Consider the following 24,202-nt stretch of genomic DNA (forward strand, 5'->3'; position numbering starts at 1 on the left):
AAGTTGAGTGGTAACCTATACCTGGACTGATTGGCCCATGTGACCTGAGAGACAAAGAGGGGTGGGAAGGTCTAATTCTTTTAACTATCCCTAAGAGTGGGAATAATTTAGAGTTAGCTTCACCTTTTAAGTGCAGATATAATGTACTCAATAAAGGATCTCTTGAACCTGAACAAAATGTCAGGCTCCTGACTTTATGGAATTAGTTACTCGGAACGGTGATAGTAACTTATCTTATATATGCCTAAAAAGTGCTACCTGTTGAGAACAAAATATCAATGCTATATCCAATAAGCCGACTTAAGGAAAACATGTCAGTATTCTGGGATCTATAACAGAAATTGCCTTTTGCCAAATTCCTCATTTCCATTGGTAGAAGGAACACTGAATTGAGTCTTTCTGTGAGAATTTGCATGACAGAAATTAGTTTGTATTCTATACTGCATGCAATTACCTGTGAAGAAGAAAGCCATCAATGTTTTTATCCTTCAAAATTCATCTTAATTACATTGAAGGTCTTCTGCAAGGTTAATTGATAGGCATTGCTAAATAAATTGATTTGGTTGTAATTTTTTTTAAAAAAGAGAGATGTTACCAGCATGGAATAAACACTCTGCTTATATAGATGATGCTGTGATCCATTAGATCTACATAATATGGTTACAGTGATCAAGTTTTTTTTATAGGTGATTGGATGGATGCAGTGAGAAAAATACAGATTAACTAAATTTCAGTCTTATTTTTCAAAATGATGACATATGTTAAAAAAAAGAAAAGAGATCTTCAAATGTCAGTTGATTTATTTTGACAAATTCTAGGGGTTTCACAAATACTCATAACAATATTTCATACAATTTTATTTATTTGTTTGTTGGTATGACTGTCTTGTCTCTATGTGTACATTAAATTGTATGTTGAATGTTTGTATATAGGTAGTTATTTACATTTGTATTGCAAAATTAGTTGTATCTTGCAACGGTCACATATCCTGTTTCACAAATACATTCTTGAAGGTTTGTAGGAAGGAGACTCTTAAATTCTCCATTCTATTTCTCATTTAAAATGACAAACAAAACACCCCTGAAGGCATATTACAATCTTTGTCCAGGTGCTTCCATTGCTTTTTATACAACAGATAAAGTTATGGCCCCATATTTTATGATGGCAACAGCTTTCTTAGTCTAGGTTATTAATGGTCTCACTTCTCAACTTCATTTGTCACCTATAATGTAGTCTTATTGCATATAGCTAGAAAGATGAAGGCAATTTAATACTTTCAAGGAAAATACAAGTTCAAACAAACATCTTGGCAGGGATTATTCAAACAAATTAAGATTTATACTCAAATTGTGGCCCTTGAGCCCTTGGCAAATTGCCCATCTATTCCTTGATGTTAAGCAAAGAACTTACTTTTTAACACAAGGAAAATGATGATGTAATCAAAATCACTTGTATACAAAGACAGGTCTATTCAGTTTTTGCTCTTCAGTAAACAAAGATCTATAGAATTATGGCTATATGGATTTGAAAACCTCATTCTACACCAGCTCCAGGTTTTGGGAGGCTCCTTTTGTCCTGACATGCAGTGTTGTTCCATCATTCCTCTAATCCATCTCTGCTGATCTCAGTGAATAAATAAATGTCAAATAAAAGATCAGGCAACAAGGAGAAGGAAGAGAAAGGACTTCATCCTGGAGTGGAAGGAAATTATTTAGGCCACTGAATCCAATTTCTTGCTCAATGCAAGAATACAAATTAGAACCTCTGCACAGACAACTGGCTAACCTTTCCTTGAAAGCATCCAGTCCAAGGAAGGTGACTATCTTTCCCACTGGGGATCTTAAGAAACTTTTTGTGAGAATCTCCCTTCTTGAAACTGAAATCCACTGATGTGTGACCTGCTCTGGGGACCAGGGAAAATGGATTTTGAGTGACACCCTTCCCAATACTTGAAGTACTTTCTGTCATAGTCTCTCAGTTGTCTTTTCTGACTGGAATACATGAATGTTTTACAGATTTTTGTATGGTGCAAGATTTGGAATTGAAATCTATTTCATAACTGAGATCAAATAATAATTCCAAATTATTTTGACAGACTGGAACACTGAACCAAATTCAGCAGGATAATATCCATTTGTGAAAAGTGTTAACTCCTGCATCTAGGTAGGAAACTCTAAAGAACAATATAGATTTAAGGAAGCATGGCTTCAGAGAAGGATCAGGTTTTCCTCCAAGTAATATAACCCAGCCACTCGAAAAAAACAATGAGAAGTCTTGGATTGTATTGACAGAAACATAGCATGAAGATCATGATACTTCCACATAGTCTCATTAATCCACCTTTGAAAAATGTATGTCCAGTTCTATGTGCCATACTTAAAATAAACATGCAGAGGCTGAAATAGGTTTAGAGAAGAGTAATCCAGAGAAATGTAGTAGGTGAGATATTGAATTAGTAATGCGGCGCTGGTTCTTAAACATTTAGCACCGTTCCATTGGATTCAAACGTAATAAATAGATATCAAGGTGATAAGAGAGATGGAAGTTGCTCCTTTGAGGAACAATTAAAAGAGTTGGGCATATTTAGTTTGCTTAAGACAAGCAAGGTGAAGATGAATCATGGTGGGAACTGCAATTGTATTATCAATCCAAAGATGCTAATATAAATGCCATTTCTGCTCAAATTCTACTTGATTTTCCTTGTTTTAAAGATACTTCATATTCAAGTCTTTCTGAAGATTAAAAAGGTAACTGACCTGCAATATCTTCTCAGTGTTTCAGAATTGAAAACACATAGTTCCTGTTTTTGTTACGAAGTTTTTAAAGTATTATCAGTGCATCACACAGTGCATGGACCATTGGGTTGGTGAGATACAGTTCAGAGTACCTTGGTTTGTAATGTACTGTCCTGATTAGAGTTCCTAGCTTGCATAGAATAGCATGAGCATATGAGAGGGGTAAACTGGGGCTTAATGGTGCATGTTGGCATACTGGTGAAAACATGACTGATATTGTATCTTTACCGTTAGCAAACAATGTGCTTGTGGCTTGTGCTTGTGGTACTGATATGACTAAGGTAACCTTATATGTATTATATTGAACAATTAGTGATCATTGTCAATGTTTGTTTGAAATGTTGAAGACTGAATAGAATATCACTTAAGTAAGATTCAGCATTTAGCATTGCCAAAAAATACAATGCAGTCCTAGGATGCATCTACAAAGGGATAGCATCAAAATTACATGAAGTGATAGTACCAATTTATATTGCATTGGTGAGATCACACTTGGAATACTGCATCCAATTCTGGTCACCATGATACAAGAAAGATCTTGGGACCATAGAAAGAGTGAAGAGAGGAGCAACAAAGGTGTTAAGAAGTGAGGAGGTTAAACCATATTATGAATGTTTGGAGGAATTAGATATGTCTAATCTAACAAAGAGAAGGATTAAGAGTGCCATAATAGGAGTCTTCCAATACCTGAGGGTCTGTCATAGAGGAGAGGTGGTTGGCCTATTCTTCAAAGCATCTGAGGTCTGGACAAGAAGTAACAGGTGGAACATTATTAAAGAGAGATCTGACCTTGAATTAAGGAAAAAATTCCTGACAGAACAATTAATTATTGGAATGGCCTACCTCCCAAAATTATGGGTACTCCATCACTGGAGGTTTTCAAAAAGAGACTAGACCATTTGTCTCTTGCTTGAGAAGGGGGTTGGACTAGAAGATTTCTAAACTTATTATTTTATATAATATGAATATTTCATAAATCTCTCATGATGTAACTAGTTGGGGATACAGTGAAGCTATGAAGAGGCCATTTTATTATAATAGGAAATTATGAGATTTATGAATGTTTGCTTTTAAAGTTTTTATCTTAAATTTTCTTTGATCCTTAAACTTGTTTTATCACATTTGCATACTGTTTTCTTTTGTATAGCTTTAATCTCTGAATTCCCTCAGTACTTTGATTTCACAGTCAATTCTATTAGGAAGCAACAAATAAATGCATTTCAATCTTTTAAACTACAGTATTTGAAGAAAACTCTCTAAAAGAATATGAAACAGGAATTGCTCTATTTCCATTGACAAATGAAGAAAAAACAATAAGTTGTTCAGATTGGGTCTAATCTTAATTAAATATAGAGTAGATGTATTGGGAAAGTATTTAACCTAATTATGACTAATTTAGTTTCTATTCATTTGCATATAACTTCAACTCTATATTTCAGTTCTTTGCACTTATAAAACAACTTATAGTATGTAAAATAGATGTACTTTTAACTAAAAGCATTTTTGATATATTTAATATAAAATGTTTTTACATTATTTGTTTTAATGCTTTTCTTTTATGTATAGCAGATAAAAAGCACATTGATGTTCTATCCCAGGGGTGTCAAACTCGCATCGTCACCATGCCATCATATGACGTATCAGGATGTTTTTCCCCTTCGCTAAACTAGGTGGAGGCAGGGCCAGCACGTGCCGCATCTGGCCCATGACCTGCGAGTTTGACACCCCTGTTCTATCCTGACAGATAACAAATTAAAATGAGGATTTGTTTATGAAAAGATCTTGAAATAATTGACTGAAAGGATATACGTAGATAAAGGTCAAGGTGCAATCTTAAGCACAGGATTGCAGAAAATGAAAAAAGATCACTTCCAGAAAGATTAATTCCAACTGACTGTAACATAACACTTCTTAACAATAAGATCAGTTTGATAGTGGAACTATGGAGGGTGGAGACTCGACTTTGATGGACGTTCTAAGCTGAGGCTAAGCAACCGAGAGTCTCAAAAATGATTTGGATTCCTGCACTTTGCTTCGGATTTCTGCACTTTGCTTTGGATTCCAGCAAATGGTGGCACTCAAAAGCGTAAATGGCCCTTTTATGATTGTGTTACATTCTGATTTCCAAAGTGAAAAAGACACATCAAAAGATGCATGAAGTTCCATCTATGATGCTTCTTTTTTCACTTATCTCTTTAGTACCACTCATGAATTTTCATGGACTTTCTGAGATTCTTTATTTTCAGAATTTACCCGCTGAATTCCAAATTCACATCCTCTTTTTAAAAAACGCTATCTATCAGCCTCCTGTGTTGTTCTGTCATCACACAGCCCATTACCCAGGTTGTTACAACACAGGAGGCTGATAGACATACAGCCAATACCTCAGCCACACATGTTCTTATGAAAAAGCCAGCCAATCTGCAAACATCAACTCCATCAACCAATCAAGAAATAACAACACAGCCAACCAGCCCGCTTACAACAGAGCCAGCACACCCACACCTCCCCGCCAGTATTTATAGAGAGACAGCAGCCCTGATCACGCTTTGCTCGCACAAGCACAAAGCTGAAAGCACCAGCCTGAAGATGGCAAGTGGGACCTTGTTGAAATGTTGCCAAGATACTCTCAATCTTACATGGAAAAAGACCCAAACACGCCAAAACCCGCATACTTGTACCCGTGAAAATCTACGAAAACAAATATTGTACCTCATGGGGAGGAAACCTTCCAGCTGACCAGGACCTATGAGAAACTCGAAGTCCAAAGTCCAAATGTGACCTCACATTCCTACGCAATTGCCAAGACAAAAAAGTGATCCCCACATGCTTTCAACTCAAATTCCATTCCAAAACCTCAGCCACTGAAAGGATCCTGAAAAGAACAGAATTAGCCCTAATCAGAAACGAACTCCACAGGAAAAGATTCCTACTAGACCAAACCAACAGGGACCTACTTATTCTCCACCCCAAACTCAGCACAAAATCCACCCAGCACTCTGGGACAAATCCAAACAACTAGTCCTCTGGAGAACTGAAACAGAAACCTCCCACAAGACAGACACACACCAAGAAACTCCACAGACTAGAGAAACACCAGACGCCCACCCCCTCCCACAACAATGCATGAAACAAATAGTACACAACATATCAGACAGAACCCTCACCAGAGCAGAAACCAATGTTCTTTCCAAGGGATTCAACTTTGCAGTCGCCCCCAAACGCATCCATACCGAAAACGTTATATGTGGAGTTGAAGCTAGCCTAACCAAAATCAACCCAGATGTAGCCAATAAAATTAGACTTGAAGTCACCAACGTCCTCTGCTCCAGCAGTCCACCCAGAAGCAACTTACACAGAGAAGAACAAAAAGCACTCACCAACTTCAGGAAAGACAACAACATAATCATTCTCCCAGCAGACAAAGGCAATGCCACGGTCGTGATGAACACATTGGACTACCAATCCAAATTATCCAACCTACTCAAAGACCCCGCTTACAAACCTCTAAATACTGACCCCACCACCTACCTGGAAAAAAACACCAAATCCAAAATTAAAGTGTCTCCCATCAGTGAAGAGATCCAGCAAAGAATCATCCCCAGAGAAAAATCATCCAGATGCCCTAAACACTATGGCCTCCCCAACATACACAAAGAAGGAACACCACTCAGACCCATAGTCAGCTCCATAGGCTCACCTCTACAGAATCTTGCCAAATTTCTCGCCAAACAACTCCAGCCCTACACAGAATCCATCACCTCACATGTACAAAACACTTTCCACTTCATAGAAGCAATAAAGAAACAAAACCTACAACCCAGCAATCTACTCATGAGCTTTGATGTCATATCCCTCTTCACCCAAGTACCTATTAAAGAAGCCTTGACAGCCATCCAAAACAAATACAACCCCCTAAGCACATCCTAGATCTGATCAACCACTGCCTAACCAACACATACTTCATCTACAATGGACAAAGATACAAACAGATAGAAGGAGCACCTATGGGATCACCCCTCCCACCAGTCATCGCTAACCTATACATGGAACACTTTGAAACCAATGTTCTAGACAAATCCGAACACAAACCCAAACTCTGGCTTAGATATATAGATGACACTTTTGTAATTTGGCCACATGGGAAAGAAAAACTGGACAACTTCCTCACACACCTCAACAGCCTACACCCCAAAATACAATTCACCTTGGAAAAAGAAGCCAACAACCAACTTCCCTTCCTGGATGTCCTAATTTACAAAAAAAACAATGGCTCCCTAGGACACACCATCCACTGGAAGAAAACACACACCAACCACTACTTAAACACACAATCCCATCACCACCCTGCACAGATCAACTCTGTAGCCAAGACCCTCATCTCCAGAACCAAATGCCTAGCCGATGAAGACCACCTGAGAACAGAATTACACACCCTCACTAACGTATTAATTTCCAACAGATTCCAAAGAAGCACAATTACCAACCTAATCCTAAGGGAGACACCTCCCAGAAACTGAGACACAGAACAGGACAACGGTATTGCCCTCCTCCCCTACATCAAAGGCACCACAGATAAAATCAGCAAATTTCTCCACAAACACAATATCAGGACAGCCTTCGGTACTGACCAAAAAATAGCCAACATCCTAAGAAACCCCAAAGACAAGATCCAGCTAGAAAACCAAGGAGTTTATGAAATACAATGCAACAATTGCCCAGCCACATACCTTGGACAAACCAACAAGAGAATAAATGCATGCATCGCAGAACACAAGAATGCAGTCAGAAAAGAAGAAAATACTTCCTCCCTTTTCTAGCACCTTAAAACCACAGGACATGAAATTCATTTTGAGGGAACCAAATTAACCTCCTGAACACTTCCACAAGAGAATAATCAGGGAAGCTATCGAAATAGAGAAACACCCCCATAACATGAATAAACTGGACAATGCCTCCCGCCTACCAGACATCTGGAAACTAGTCCTGATCAACAAACAAGTCCTAGCCACAAAAACCAACACCAGACCCAAAACAACACATGACACCACCACCATTCTCCCTCACCAGACTCAGACCCAAACCCATCCCATAGATGAAAGACAACCACCGTCCAGAAACCAGACCATGGCTTCATCACCAGCTGCCACACACCCTGACCCCCAAACCAAGCAAACTTGACACACACCATGAACACATATCCAGGCCTCAAACTCGAAGCCAGACTAAAACCCAGAATGCTACATCACAGCCACCCACTCAGGATATCACATCAGAAAACTCAGGAAATAACACCACAAGAACTCAAGAAGTATGTATGTATGGTATTCAGCTTTGTTCGGGTATTTTCCCACGTCATTATAGTTGTGCTTTTAAAGTCGTAGCAACGTTTCGGCAGAATCTCATCTGCCATCATCAGGCTTCTGTGTTGTGTTCGTCTGTGAGTCAGACTTTCACAGCCATTTCAGTTTTAAATTTGGCGCTAGCCTGAAACGGCTGTGAAAGTCTGACCCACAGACGAACACAACACAGAAGCCTGATGATGGCAGATGAGATTCTGCTGAAACGTTGCTAACAACTTTAAAAACACAACTATAATGACGTGGGAAAATACCCAAACAAAGCTGAATATCATACACACACACACACACACACACACACACACACACACACACACTTTCTATCCATCATCTCTTGTTTATTTTAATACTTCAATTCTTATTCATTTTTTGGCTTTCCTCCCATACTCCTCTCTTGGATCTTTGTCTCTATCAACATGTGTATCTTCACCATTCACATTGAATATTTCTCCCATCTCTCCTCCTAAGCTGCCAGGTCTCCAGAGTATCCACCCAAACCCCAATCTCTCTTTCAAAAAATATTTTCAAGGTTATCTGATTCCATTTTAAAATCTCTTAAAGTACTTTTAGCTTATTTAATCAGTCATTATTGTCTTCATCGTCTTCTTCTCATCTTCTTGCTTTGTTTGCTGGTTTGTGTGTTCTATCTTTCTGTTATCTCCTCTCTTTCCTGGACTATTTGATCTTCATTCATTATCAGTTATAACATATTTACTGTTTTCCCATATACGCCTTGCATTAGGTTCTTTATCTCTCTGTGATTCTTTTCCATAGTACCCCTAATGTTTTGAAACATCAATGCCATTTCTCTTGAAATCTCACTCATTTCCCCCTGACAAAATGAAATCTTGTCTTAATTTAATAAGTCCTGCTCTTACTCAAATCCAAAAACAATATATTCCAGTCCAATGTTACTCCTCAGAAAGTTCAATAATCATAGTTCTTTACATCTCAGGATTATTAATCAATTTCATTTAAGTAGTCCAGTCAGCTTCCACAAATCAAAAGTCACTTTACTTTACTTAAGAGTTTTCCTTATTCTCACAATAGAGTCTCCAGCAATCATAAAGTAAATAGTTATAGAACAGTAAGTGTCACCACAGTCCGTCAGATGAATGTTGTTTATTTCTATTATCCAAATTTTTTCTAAACTTGGTCTGGTATATTCCATTCAACATTAGAGGGCACCCTCAGCTTAGGTTTCAGTTGTTTCAAGTCTTATAGATTTGATTAATCCAAATTTATTTCAATTTATGGGGGCAAAGGAGGCTATTCAAGTAGATTCAAGTAGATAGTTTCAGCATTTTATAATGCCTTTCCAAAACAACACCTGCCCAATTTAAAAGTCCCAATTTTCTATGTTTTAAAAGGTCTTTAGTTTTTCTCCCCTTAGGTCTTTTCTTTCGGGTCTAGGATTGTTCTCTCTATGGTTGTTGACCACTTTGAGAAATAGTTCTAAGAGTCCCCTTTTCCCCTCTTTCTTTCTTTCTTTCTTTCTTTCTTTCTTTCTTTCTTTCTTTCTTTCTTTCTTTCTTTCTTTAAGTTAGGGTCTAAATAAAAAGGAATCTTCTGACCCAGCTCCAATCACTGTTCATTTACACCGCTCCTGTACATTTCGATGATGGCTGCCTCTTCTCCTTGTTGTGGATGAGAGGGAAGAAGCCCTGAGTCCAGCAGGAGAGTTGCTGCTCTCTGCGATCTGCAGGGCACCCCTTTTTTTTTTCACCACCCCTACAGGATGGTTTTCGTTCATTTCAGAGCCCACTAATAGGGAGAACTTGGCATGGTAGTTCCAAGATCTGCTCCTCACATCTGATAGCACCATGATGTCAACCGGAAGTCCTCTAAAAAACTTTAGTTTTATGGACCTAATGGCTGTGCACTTTTTTGCTTTAAATATGATATATCTCTTCTCCTCCAAAAATTACCAAAAAGCATGCAAAAGAACTAGGTTGTCTTGTCCTAATATGCAACCTTAGGTGACTTAAGAAGGGAAATTGCTGATTTTCCAGATGCGGAAAATATATAAACAGTTTCAGAGATTATGATTTTTAAATTCCTTATCTACTCAAGTATTGTAGAGTATTTTGTATGACAGGGATTGTTAGATGAATATTTTTTGCTTGGAATATTCATTTATATTTAGAAAATATTATCCACTCAGGAGATCTTTCTGGATTACAGTATGTTGAAATCTCAAACTCTTCTCTATTTTATTGCCCCCCAAAAGTGTTTAAGCTGCACAACAGCACTGGGTCTACCTCATAAATGCAATCCATTTTAGAAATAATGTGAACACAGTATTTTCAGGATCCATATGCATATGTTTTGAAGAAGTAATGCAGTGAAGTAGAAAAAAGGTAAATGGATAAAGAAGAGAATAGGTTTATATGTTTGCTTTTAGTTATAATATTAAGTGACCATTGGTAATGGTGTCAGCAGTACTGATTTAACATAATAACAAAAAACTTTTCCCCCCACCCACAGTAGGTAAACCTCATAAATGTAACTACTGTGGACGAAGCTACAAACAGCGCAGTTCTTTGGAGGAACACAAGGAACGCTGTCACAACTACCTTCAAAATGTCACCATAGAGGCCACGGGGCAAGTGATAAGTCATCATGGTGAGTGGAAATGTTGCAGATGTTGCTCTTGCTCCTACTTGCAATATAACAAGAAAGGAACAAATATGTATAATGTTGCATTATAAAATTATAGTTATAGTTTCCTAAATTTATATAATTGTATAAACCCTCAACTTTTACAGAGGAATAGCCTAACATCCTCAGAATGTTTTGGTGGAGGAAGCAAATGGTGATTTTTAATTTTGAGCCATATGCAAACAAACTGGCCACCAGTTCTGTTGTTAACTTGGAGCAGGCAGGGGTCTCCCATGCTTTCTCCCTACCCCCTACACCCACTCCGTTAAGGAAAAAAAAAGAGAATACAAAGAATTTGGCCACAAGTGATTGATCTCCAAGATGGGAAAGTTTCTGCTAGTTAAAAGGATGACTTTGTTAATTTTCTTAACTTGAAAGACTGTAAAATGGCATTAATGAATATTAGCATATGATTTTATTTTAATTAATGGATCATCTTGTACACATAATATTTATGTATCATCAATTGTTAAACATGACAACAGATATTTGTTACAATAGTATGCTTTTTCCCATCAATTCCCACAAATACAGTTTTTTCAAGTTCTTAATAAGATATTGCTATAGCAGATATGGTGGGGACACTATGCTATTCAGATGGAGCATTATAAAGTGCATCAGATTAATGATGTTGGCAGTTATTGAAAAATATTCTGCAGTGAAGCATATGCAGGTCAATTTTTAAAAGCAAATTAAAAATATCATTACAAATATCATTCAATGTAAAATTTTAAACAAGAGATACTCACAACTATGTATTTTCACTGCCTTGTACCGTGATGACGAACCTATGGCATGTGTGCCAGTAGTGGCATGCAGAGCCATCTCTCCGGGCACGCCAGCCATTACCCATTGCTCTTCCAGGTGCGTGTGCTGGCCAGCTGGTCTTCACGTGCACATGCATGTTAGAAACTGGAAGACCAGATGGCCAGCATGCATGCACATGCCAAGAAGGTAACCTTCCAGTTTCCAGCACTCCCAAGTGCGCATGCTAGGGAGCTGCTCTTCCAGTTTCCGGTGCATGCGCACACATGCATGCACACTCCCGTTTCATCACGAAAAGGTTCACCCCCGCTGGCTTAGTATAATGTAATTTAGTAAGCCTTCTGTGGACATTCTCATTAGTCTATCTATATGTAATCCGTTAAAAGAGGAATAGGTAATTCACTTTCCAGAAGGTCATTGTATGACATAGAATTACAATTTTGGGGCTTTTTCTTTCACATTTATAAGGGCGTAGAATGCAAAGGAGGTTTTTAGAGGGCACATTGCTCCTATTCTTATCCTTAATTCTGAAAAACAACAACACCAAACAGAAAATCCATAGAAGAAAACCAGCCATTTTCTTTGGAAATGCAGTTTTGGGAGTTGCAAATAGAGACCAAATACAGCTATTAGCTGCATGTTCCACGCAGTCCATCTGAAGAACAAGTATCTTACCCAGCAGATTTTTTTCCCATCTATATATCCAGTACACTACCGTAAAGCTCAGAGTGATGTATAATCTATATTCCTCTTGTATAAGAGGAAGCAATGAGTTCATCAATGCCATTTTCAAGTCTCAAATATTGCTTGTTGCTTGACACTTTATTCAAACAGGTATTTCCTTTCTTTGGAGCTATAGGGCTCTCCAGGGAAAAAGAGACCTTCTCTCCTTGATTCATACAAGCTTTAAAAAGGTGAAAGACCTTTTCCTAGTATGGGAGAAAACTAGAAGGAACCATTCATGGCCTCTATTTGAACATAACGCTGAATCATTTCAGACCTTTTTTGTGATATATAGTTTGGCAAACTTTGTCAATGTCTTTGTAAATTATAAGGAAAAAGAGAAAGGCAGTACTTTGCCGATTTGGACATCCCGACAAAACTGTACAGTTAACAAAAAGCAAGAAAGGAAGACGAAATCTGCATGCAAGAGGGAATGAAGATTGCAGTTGCTTTTCCAGACTATAGCCTCATTTTTGACCTGAGCCATTGCAGTAAATGTTTTAGCATATCAATCCACTCTCTCTGCCTTTTGATCTTCTTCAGTCATGCAGCAGACTTGGAAGCAGGTGACTGGTTCGCTGCATTGTTAGAAAATCTCTCTCTCTCTCTCTCTCTCTCTCTCTCTCTCTCTCTCTCTCACACACACACACACACACACACACACACACACACACACACCTCTTTTTTTTTGCATGATTATCTAAAAGAATAGGAACCATTTGTGACCAGGAACATGTAGTCAGGAATATGAGTGACTTAGGTCAGGGCTGGTCAATGACCGATATACAATGACTGACCAAGTTAGATCATCTGGGCTTATCATAATGCTACTTTGATTTTGATGAATGAGCAGGAGACATATTTTTTGCCTAGCATTTGACTCTGCTTCCTGTATTGTATTTTCTGGGTTTCAGAGTCCTGTGAGTATGGCTTCTATGCTTCTAGAATACGTGCCTGCATCTAGAGTTAATTTATAAAACAAGAAATTAAATATATTTGGAAGTCATATTTTTTAAAGTTTTATTCTTTTGTTTTTGATGTATGAGAAATAGTTCCATTTTTGTGGTGGTTATGGCAAACTCAGAGGCATTAGATGTATAATGCCTGACAAGTTATTGGCTTCTCTCTTGCCAAGATTTCTAGTCGAACCCTTTTCATGGTGGCTTTTAGTTATTCAGATAACTACTTCTCTGAAAAGGCTTGGGTCTGGATGTGTTTTCTATTTTTTTCTAGGCTATTTCTTATGTCAATTACAAGTAACATGTTTCTTCAATTGCTTATTTAAAGTTATTTAAGGTTATTCTATGTTATTTTTAAACATTGGAGGGGAGGCTTGGTGCATGAAAGAACAAGGCTTATTTGAATAAATATTTAAACAATACAAAACAACATAATCCTCAGGAACAGTGTCCCATCACTTCAAATTTCTGTTCCAGTTATACTTGCCTGAGTTACTCTGTTGGCTGACCCAAATTTGATTTGGACTATGATACTGGAGCAGTATTCAGTCCTCTCCATTCCAAGAAATTATTGAGTGAGATAATTTAAATACTGAGATCAGGGTAAGTGAGTGAAGTGTGACAAATATTTCAAAATTCTTTCTGGACAAACATAGCTATGGTATGTCTTTGTAACAGATGAAAAGCCTATGATTAAAATAACCTGTAGATCCCATATTGTGAAAAACTATTGAAATACTTACATGCTAGGGTGATAATGTTATTTTCTCTGTGTCTTACTGTTTTATTTAATTATTCTTTAAGAGAACTTTCTCAACAAATAGCATATGAATTGTGGGAAGTTATCTGCAAAGAATAGGTGCAAAATTAAAAAGCTAAAAGGGAGGTCCCATGGATACTTTCTTTATCAAGCATAAGCCCTGTTGAATATAGGGTACCTGTTTTCAAGTCATTATTTTGAAGACAAAAAATTATACAAACATCAAATAGTAGTTGATTTCTCAATAGTTTTGACATAAAGTTCTTGATTACAAGGACAAATATTTATAATCAATATTTTATCACCCATTTTTCAGTCCTTTTGAAAGTAAACATGAATTCTTGTTTGTGCTTCTATTTACCAGCAGTTGGATTCCCATAGAAAATGAAAATTTATTGTGTGTGTCTCAGAAAAAGATTCCTGAACAAATGGTAACAAGGAAATAATTGACATAGCAAATCTTCTTTCTTGGTAGCTTATTTATAAAATAGATATAAATTAATTATCAGTTGTGTCATTTCTATGAACTGGAGGTTTTTACTAGAATGTTTTACTATTAAAGAGGACACCACCGCCACCATCACCATCATGCTACAAGACACATATTGTAGGTTTATCTTAAATCAGCATATTTCAGTCACATATATTGCAGGACATTCATAAAATTTTGATTTAAAAAAAATGAGAGCTCAATGAGATATGCCTTCAGAAAAAAGAAAAACCATAGAAACAGAACAAAATGTTACAGGGCTCACCAGCCACTGTACTCCCAGGCCTGGGAAAATAACCAATTTTTTTCAGCACCTTCTGGACCATCATCAGGGTGGAAGCAAAATGGGTCTGTGAGGGGTGAGAATTAGGAGTTCTACTATGCTCTCTGTCAGGTTTTATGGGAGAAGAAAAATTGTAGGAGATAGGCAGTCCCTCAAATAATGAGGCTGCCTGTCGTGAAAGTTGTAGGTTGTATAGCATATGTTCAGAGGTGGCATTTAGCAGGTTCTGACCAGTTCTAGAGAACTAATAGTGGAAATTTTGAGCAGTTCAGGGAACTGGTGGTAACCCTCCCCCAGGAGTGGGGAGGGAATGGAGATTTTACAATATCCTTCCCCTGCCACTCCCACCAAGCCATACCAAGCCATACCATGCCCACCAAGCCACGCCCACAGAACCAGTAATAAACATTTTTGAATCCCACCACTGCATAGCTAACTAGTAACCAGTGCAGCTCATGAAGCAGTGATGTTACATGGGCATTCCTTGGGCTTATGAAAAATAGGCTTACCGTTATTCATTCTTCCTGACAGTCCTGTCACATTTGAGAGCAGCAGCTGTTTCCAGGTATTTGAAAATCAAGGGCATCCCCACACAGAGTATATGGCCATAATCCAATTCATATAATGGAATGCCCCATCATATGCAAATATCTGCAGAAAATGAGCTGACATGGGCAGCAGCATCTCAGGGACAGGTCATCTGTTTAATTCATTTTCATGCTTCTTCGGAGAAAACATGTGATAGCACCAATGAGTATGATAATAGCTTGGAAGTTTATAGTTGAAGCAGAAGAAAAAGTGTACACTTAACCTTACAGTGCTCAGGATGATGATTTTAGTATAAAGTCAACATTGCCTGTATATGTTGGAGGTACCAAATTGCATTGACTGATGTATTCTGCCCCATTTTCCTATCTATCTTCTATCTGCTTTAGTATTGCAGAAACTCCATTAAAAAGAAAATAGCAAGAATGTAGCACCTTCTCTTTGCAAATGTGGATAGAAAATGTATGATTGAAACTCAGGAAGATGAGTTGTTCCTGCAGAAGGCAGATTGTATTTTAGAGACATCCCTCTTTTTTTTGCTCTTATGTCTGCTTTCAGAACCCTTTTGTCTCTTTTAAGGCAAGTCCACTCAGGAAACATGCATTGTACAATCTAGACTTTTCTAGGCTGAAATTGGTTGTGAAGCTGAGTTAGTTGGTAAGATACAGCGGTTAAAGTGGTTAGGTTTAAATTGATGGGACTATAATTTAATTTTTAATTTTTTATATTTGGAATGGGGCTTTGCTTCAAATCCTACACTCGTGTGCAAGTATTTGTGTATTATTGGATATTTGGATTATTAATAGTGGAATAGCTGAAATCATAAAAATGAAGTCAGCAATTTTCTACTCTTATGAAATGGTTACTGTTTGTGAAATAAACTAGACTGGGCTGTCAGATTAGAGCTAAAAAAAAACCAGATTTGGGCACTCTAAAGTAAAATCAGTGGAATACAGACTGATCCACAGTCATATTAACTTGGTTAGTTGCACTCTTTTTGTCCTGTCCAGTTGGCATTCTTTAAAAAAGAATTTCCAAAATGTTTAGAATTCTTGATTATTCTTGAAATACTAGGTATTTCAACAGGAATTGAAGACTGGCCAGAGACTTGCTAGTACTTCTCTTAATGACTACATATCTATGAGCCATGGTGGGAAAGAGAAAACGCAGAAGAGTTGTGGGGATTTAAGATTAATTTCTTACTCAGCCAATTCCATTTAGAATTATAATATATATATATATATATATATATATATATATATATATATATATATATATATATATCTGAGGTTCTCGCGGGTATTTGTATGTGGATCATGGTTATTCGGGTTTTCTCCCATGTAATATTAGAAGTATCTAGGCAACGTTTCGATAAAGTCTCATTCATCATCTTCAGGCTTGTGTCTTCGACTCTGTGCTTCTCTGTGCTTCTACAGAAGCCTGATGATGGCAGATGAGATTCTGCCGAAACGTTGCTACAACTTTAAAAGCACAACTATAATAAAAAAAAGTTTTTAATAAAAAAAAATAAAAGTTTGGGAAAATACCCGAACAAAGCCAAATACCATCCATCCATCCATGCATCCATCTATCCATCCATCCATCCATACATATATTTGTTTGAGTGCATAAAATTAAATATAAATTAAAATGATTTTCCATACTATTACTTTATGTGCAAATCATGCTTCTGCTGCTATTGGCTTAGCCCAAGGGTCTTCAAACTTGGCAAGTTTAAGACTTGTGGACTTCAACTCCCAGAATTCCTGAGCTAACATGACTGGAGGAGGAATTCTGAGAGTTGAAGTCCACAAGTCTTAAAGCTGTCAAGTTTGAAGACTCCTGGCTTAGCCCAAGAATTTGGGATACTAACAAATTCAGTTCCCTAACTAATCCATCCCAAAGCTTACAATTAACAATTCTAGCCCCTTAAATTCAATATGAGTAACTGTCTGATTTAGGAAAGCCACTTTGTTAAAGTGGTAGAGACTGAGTTCTCCCAGTAGGGAGAAGCCAGCTGGGTGACCTCAGGCCAGTCATTCACATTCATCCCTAAGAAGGAGACAAGGGCAAACCACTGTTTCCCAAGAATGCTGCGGGGACTAGTTCAGGCAATCACCATGAGACAAGAAGTGATTTGAAGGCACCCTCCTCCCCAAGAAGTACAATATTCCATTGTCAGATTAAAATAGTTATTATTCATGAATAGATTGTATAAAATCAAAAAAGCAACTGTGTTGTTGTTTGTTCAATCAGAACAGTGATGGGAGTAGGGATAGATACTGTATGTTAACCAATTTTGCTTTATCACTATTTTTCTACTCAGAATTGAGCAATCCTAACTACTTTTTGCCTTTGTTAAAGTGCAATGATATATTCCACTTTTCTTACATAAATATAATTAAGCCTGATTGGATCAGGTCATACAGAAAGCATCATGGTTCCTTTTTCTCTCTCTCTCATGGAACAGTGGCTAGGTCAGGCAAACAGGAAAGGCAAAGTTAAAACTGCATCTAACATTTAAATCTTTCTATTTTCCATATCTATTTGAAGCCTTCCTTAGTTGCTTTTCTTTTCAAAACAAAAACATAAAATAAACTAGAATACTATTCAGCCATTCTAATTATTTGTTTACCTTTTAAGTTAAACTTGGATATTTACTCCATGCTTTTTATAATGTTTTACATTTAGTAATACTGGACTAGGCAGGATTGTAAATTAATTTTTTTAACTATGAAGTTGTCTTCATAGTTACCTTGAAAAAGTTTGTGTCTTCAAGAACAAATAAATTATAATCTATAGAACTGAAGGAATGTGGTTTTCATCTGTCCAAACCCTCATACATGTACTCAGACAGTGGTTATCAAACTCAAGGAAATACTGTGGCCCGATAGTCTTCAACATTTTTAATAATGACTTGGATGATAGAATGAAAGGAATCTATATCAAGTTTGCACATGACCCAAATTTTGTCTAGGACAGCTAATATTCTAGAAGACAAAAATAAATAAATAAATAAATAAATCAAAATGATGTTGATGAGTTAGAAAAAATTAGTTTCTGTCCATGTTGTATGATTTTATAACTATGGGCACTTTTCAACTGGCTTCTTGTTATGGTTCCTATCTTCTGGAGTAGAAATTCATATAACTTCCACCTTGATTATCATTAGATAATATTGCTTTTAATGTTTTGGGCTTATGATTGTTTGTTTATTTATTGCCCAAAGCCAATCATAAAGGTAAAATACAACATATATGGTGAATAAAAAGAAAGAAAATTATAGAAAATTACATGAAATAACCCTTGGCTATTAATAAATTTTACAACCTTCTTAGACGTTTGGGAGAATTAATCTCATAGAAGATCAGTAATTTGATAATCACAAGTACAATTAAACTACTAAGAGTTGGAGCTTGGAGATTTGATCCCCGTCAGATATATAATGGGCATGTTCATAGTCCATTTCATGCAAGTTCAGCCTTTGAATGTGGGCAAGTGTGGCTTTCCTTCACTGAGTTTTTTCAGGTAATGTTTAATAGTTTTTAATTTTTTTATACAGTAATGCTTAATTAGTGGAATTAGATTTTGATAATTAAAATGAGGGGCATTTAGATTAAATGAACAGGGAGTTTATATACACATTATTAGGTATTTTTGTTTATTTTATTGCCTTTTTGCCAATTAATAAGGAGAGCTAAAGATTTAGAGATAAGTTTGTAGAAATGGTGCGAAGTATGGAATGAAGTTGTACTTGATTGTATTTTAAGAGTCAGGGATAAAATGTTGAGTATACATGCTGAGGATGAAGGGGGAAGTTACTTTTTGCCTTTATTCATGAAGTTTCTTTTTCTTACTGTTTCCCTTTTTGAATAATAGAAATAAGCCAATGGACAATGGATAAACCAATGGAGGATAGTATACTGACTGGGTTAAACCTCAGTGATTTCCTTAATATAAAAGTGAACACTGGGGCAAATATGCATAATAACATAAAATATACATTTAAGCAAGTTATAATGTTTCTCAGTGAGATGATATAACATATCACATTGGTCCATGGTTGAATGATCAGATCCAGATTTAATCTACACTATTCAGGAAACAGTTGTGGAATCAAATGCAGGACCCAAAGCAAATAATCAAGGCTTACTGCAGTATTTATAAAACAGCATGTGCTGGTGAGACTTCCTCGACAGAATAACGAGAGAGATTCCACCCAACAAAGGGATGCTCTCATATTTATACATTCATAAATGTGGGAGAGACAATGCATAAGCAATAGACGATGCAAGCGTAGATATTCATAAATAAAAGATCTCAAGTTAATATAGGTAATGGAGTTCAAGTTATTTCCTGTGCCTATTTTCCTCTGGAAGCCAAAACAGGGGGGCTAAGCCAATGACACAATAAAACAGGAAAGAAAACTTTTCTCATAAATGAAGAGGACAGGGCAGTGTAGGAATGCCAGGCACCAAAAAGAAAAAGCATTTCCCATTGCAAATCTGTGGAATTGTTTTAATGAGATAATAAACATTTTAATGACAATCTGAGAACTGAGTTCCCCCCACACAGTTCAAGATAGGCTATGGGACAGATCCCACAAGTATTCTCTTGAGCATTTCATTATGCTCCTGGAGGATAGCCACAACTCACTTGCTTTCCTCAGGTGGAATGGACAGTCTGTCCTGCTGCTGTTGTCCTGGTAAGATTTAAGCATCAATCCAGTTAATTTCCAAATCTCTTAGGTGTTATCTGAAGGAGCAAAGTGTTTGTAAAAATAGTGTTTGCAGAAAATAAATGTTGTACGCAGGTATTCAACAGAAAATATAGGGATGGTATGATGAGCAGAAGCTTCCATTATCAACTCCCCACATCCACCCCTTTCACTCCTTCTGGATCTGTCTTGAGAATGGGGATGAAAACATTTTCATTTTACCCTGGGAAGAAAAAATGATATACTCGCAGTCTTTCTTTTTTCTCCTTCAATAACCTCCCTTCCCTTCATGTCTTGATGTAAACCTTCATTGATTAATCTTCAAGAATAGGATTCCTTAGGACTCTCAGCTTTCCTTAGTTGGAGAGAACAACATTGTGTATGCTTTGGCATCACACTTGATTAGGAGAAAAGCAGAGCCAGTTTAGAAGTAAAACATGGAAATCAGCATATTCCCTAACAAAGAAGGCTAAGTTTTTTTTAAAGTTTCTCTTTGGTAATAAAGGTAGTAGTATTTTGAAATATTGCCATTATAATGTGTTTCATATCGGGCTACTTAACTTTTTATTGATTCATGAGAGTTAATATGTTGGAGAATAATGTATGTTTTTATCTGAAGATCTTGCAGATTCTTGGCTTATGCAATTACTTAGAGAAGCATACCTTCGTATCTGTGATCACCGTCTGATAATAACATTCCTAAATCTTCCTCTTCCCTGTCTTTTTGCCAGGAGAAATCAGTGTTTTCCCCACCACCCTGACATTTTTTCCTTCAGACCCTGGAAGGAAAGTCATAGCCCAGAGGGTCCCCAACCAAAAGAGATCATTACTGAATGACTCTTAAATCTCCCTCGTGCTTTTTATGGCACATGCTGATAAATTATAGTTTGCAAAGTTTACCATGTTGATCAATCTATTTATCAATTAAACATTTCTTGGAAGTGTAGTTAGATCTTTCTGATTTGGCTTTTTGGTTTTATGTAGTCTCTACTATGGAAGATTATAAGGAGCAAGAAGCTGGGATGGACAACAATGTTACTCTGGTGCCTTTTGAAAGACCTGCTGTTATAGAGAAGCTGACAAGCAACATGGGAAAGCGTAAAAGCTCCACCCCACAGAAGTTTGTGGGTAAGCTTCAGATGAGCACTTTTGTTGTTTGTAGCAAAAAGGACAGCCTATGATTAAATCCTAAACTTTCGGATGCTCCCATTAGCAATTTCAGTATGGGCATAAATCAGCTAGGGGAGGGGGAGATGAGGTAAACCAAGAAGGTCTAGAAACCTAAAATGGCCATAGCACCAATACTGTGGGATATAATTTGTAGCCCTCAGGAACTGGTGAATATCAATCATTCACTTTTTAATAATAATAAAAAAGCATGGTTTTAGATCCTAGGAATAGGTGCAAGCTTGAAAATCTGGTGGTAAAAAAAAGTATAACAGATTGTTCTGAGTAGAACATTTGTTCACATTATATTAGAAGAGATTTCTTTAAATTAGCATTAATATTTAACACTCTTACTCTACCCTCTGCTATGTTATACAATGCTATTTAAAACAAACATACTGTTGAAAGAATATTTTTCTTTATTCTACCTAAACCACAATAGAAGTATTCTAATCTAAGTATTATTGAGCTTGCCTTGTTAATATTGGTCTCTCATTACAAAATCAGAGTGTGGAAAGTGAATACATGGACAAGACATGAGGTACAGCTCATAATTTTGTATGCCCTATGAGAGTTTTCAAGCAGTCAGGGAACAAGAAGGACATTCATCTGAATGAATTGCATGCATGTTGGAAAATAAATAAAAATAAATAAATGGAAAACTGACAGGATAGCTGAATTTTTAAATTCTCAGAGGACAAAAAATAAATAAAAAATAAAACAAGCAAAAACCCTCTAAAGCTCAGATGAAGAGTCCTGGGCGAGGTTGCTGCAGCTGTGAAGGGCCCAGCAGGCTTAGAGCTTGGAGTTTCTCCACTTGGACCCTGGGTTTACTCACCTGAGTAACTCACCTGAGACCCTGGACATAGCTAAGGTAATTAAGGAGTTATAGAAGCTTGTAAGCAATCCTAGCATTCACTAGAAGGCTTTATATTGGATCAAAAAGAGCTCCTGGGTGACCAGTAAAATAAATAAAAGCAGGGCAGTTCCATTTAGCTGCTTTTCACAAAAAAGGTTACCTTGCAGAAAGAGTTATATTTCATAAGAAATCTAAACATATTCAGCCTGATCCTCTTTTTAAAATGATATTGGAATCTGATTCTAACACTGAATGACATGTAATAAATCAATACATTGGCAGTAATCCCCATAATTAATGAATCTTCATTCTTCCTTGTTTATGAAAGCTTTACTTTGAAAAATAAATTGACCTATTATGATGGTTTAGAGTTGTATTTTCTGGATTCAGTTGTCTTGGTAGAAGCTTCAGCTATTCCCATCTGTGCCAGCAGAAAGATCAGAAACACAAAAAATGAGGATAAAATCCATCCTTATTTCTTAGAGAAGTATGGAAATTTATATTTAAAAAATAAATAACAGAACAAAGATGTTTTATATGCAATAGTTAAAATATTTGCACAATACAATAATTATGAAAATATGTGTTTCCTTTTTCAGAAATTATGCAAGAATATATTTATCTTTTTGATATATGCATAATCACATATTAAATTGTGTAACATTTGTAAAGGAAGCTAATTCTATTCTGTGTGGATAGGATGATAATTTGAGCAAAGATCCCAACAAAAGACAATAATTTTACCTTTTCATAAAAAAAGGATTATACTCTAGTATAGAGAAAACTGAAAAGCTATGTCTTCCTAATCTAGAGACTGAACTTTACTCTCAAATTAAACTAAAACAGTATTGTATTCTTACAGTTGAAATTTCAGGGAAGGGAGTAAAAATGTCCTGCTTCAGAGAAAAGCTGAAAAAAATAAAAATAAATCCTTAGATTCAAAATATAATCCTCTAGAATCTGAGAAAATAAAATAACTCTTTATTCAATGTCATAATAACTACTGTAACCACATCCAATGAATAAATACTGTTTACAATTCTTCAGATCATGTATTAAAATTAACTATAGCTTTATCCATATTTATATTTTGTAGTTAAACATTTAGAGGCAGATGAAGAATTAGCTATGTAAGCATATTTCTTACCAAAATACCAGTAAGATATTGGTAATATATCAGGTTTTAATTATAAATTCATTTTAAATTATCTGTCTCCAGTCTGGGATAGCATGTATGATGGAGCTTCTGACCTGGTGCCTTAGCTGTTGATAGAGAGAAATAGAGTTAGACTAAATCCTGCCAAGGCTGTGGATTGTGCCCAATGATGGCATATATTTGACCCACAGCTTGGGAGTTCCGCACTTCTGGATCCTGTTTGAATAGCAAATGGAGATTTTGGCCATCAGAACCTTTGACAGTTATATATCATGTGAGGTGGTTGTGGACTTTCCTGAATCAGGGACTTTTACTTAAAATTACTCAAGGCCTTGGCATTTCACAGCAGTACAATCTACATGGGGCGGCACTGAAGATTGTTCAAAAGCTTCATTAATGCACTACACAGTAGTTCAGGGAGTTATGGGTAGGTGTCCTGAGCTTCACCTCTTTAATTGCAGTGGCTGCCAATTAGCCTCAGGATACAATTCAACCCCTGCATGGCTTAGGCTTTGGGTGTCACCATGATCATTTTCTCTATGTTGAATCAGCCTCTCCAATAAGATCTGGGAGAGTGGGCTTGTTAAGGTTTCATGGATCTCAGATTCAACCTTTCTTAGTGATAACACCTCTTTGGAATATCTTGTCCCCAGATATCCAGACCACACGATCCTTATTGTACTTCCATAGAGCTGTAGAAACATAGCTCCTTAGAAAGGTATTTTGAGATATGTAAGATCAAGCTAGCCCAACTAAAAACTGTAAACTTCTGAAAGTCTTTGCAAATGGAGGGGCATATAATTTGTAGTCATAAATAAATAAGATCATACAAAATCAATAGGGGAATACTGTGTACATATTCTAAAATATTTTTTTCTTTTTATACATACAACAAAACAAAATATATGGCAGGTAAGGCATATCATACATATGTAATCACACAGCATATATTGATTTTTTT

At 36.6% G+C, this 24,202-nt stretch overlaps 1 protein-coding gene across 7 annotated transcripts in view; it reads left to right on the forward strand.

Moving 5' to 3' along the window:
- Window positions 1–24,202, forward strand: part of IKZF2 (IKAROS family zinc finger 2) — a 129,454-nt gene that overhangs the window by 91,364 nt on the left and 13,888 nt on the right. For 5 of the 7 annotated variants that reach the window (XR_015740692.1, XM_087919617.1, XM_026707592.2 and 2 more), the window contains 2 exons: window positions 10,643–10,780; window positions 21,044–21,187. Coding sequence is in view for 6 of the 7 variants with exons in the window: in XM_087919617.1 (XP_087775743.1) it covers window positions 10,643–10,780; window positions 21,044–21,187 (282 nt within the window). In the remaining variant the exon portion in view is untranslated. The remainder of the gene's footprint in view (window positions 1–10,642; window positions 10,781–21,043; window positions 21,188–24,202) is intronic. The other 2 variants (XM_026707594.2, XM_026707593.2) reach the window with 1 other exon arrangement.

Source organism: Pseudonaja textilis, chromosome 1 (assembly GCF_049901715.1).
Source record: "Pseudonaja textilis isolate UNSWEBS1 chromosome 1, rPseTex1.2, whole genome shotgun sequence".
Taxonomy (NCBI): Eukaryota; Metazoa; Chordata; class Lepidosauria; order Squamata; family Elapidae; genus Pseudonaja; species Pseudonaja textilis.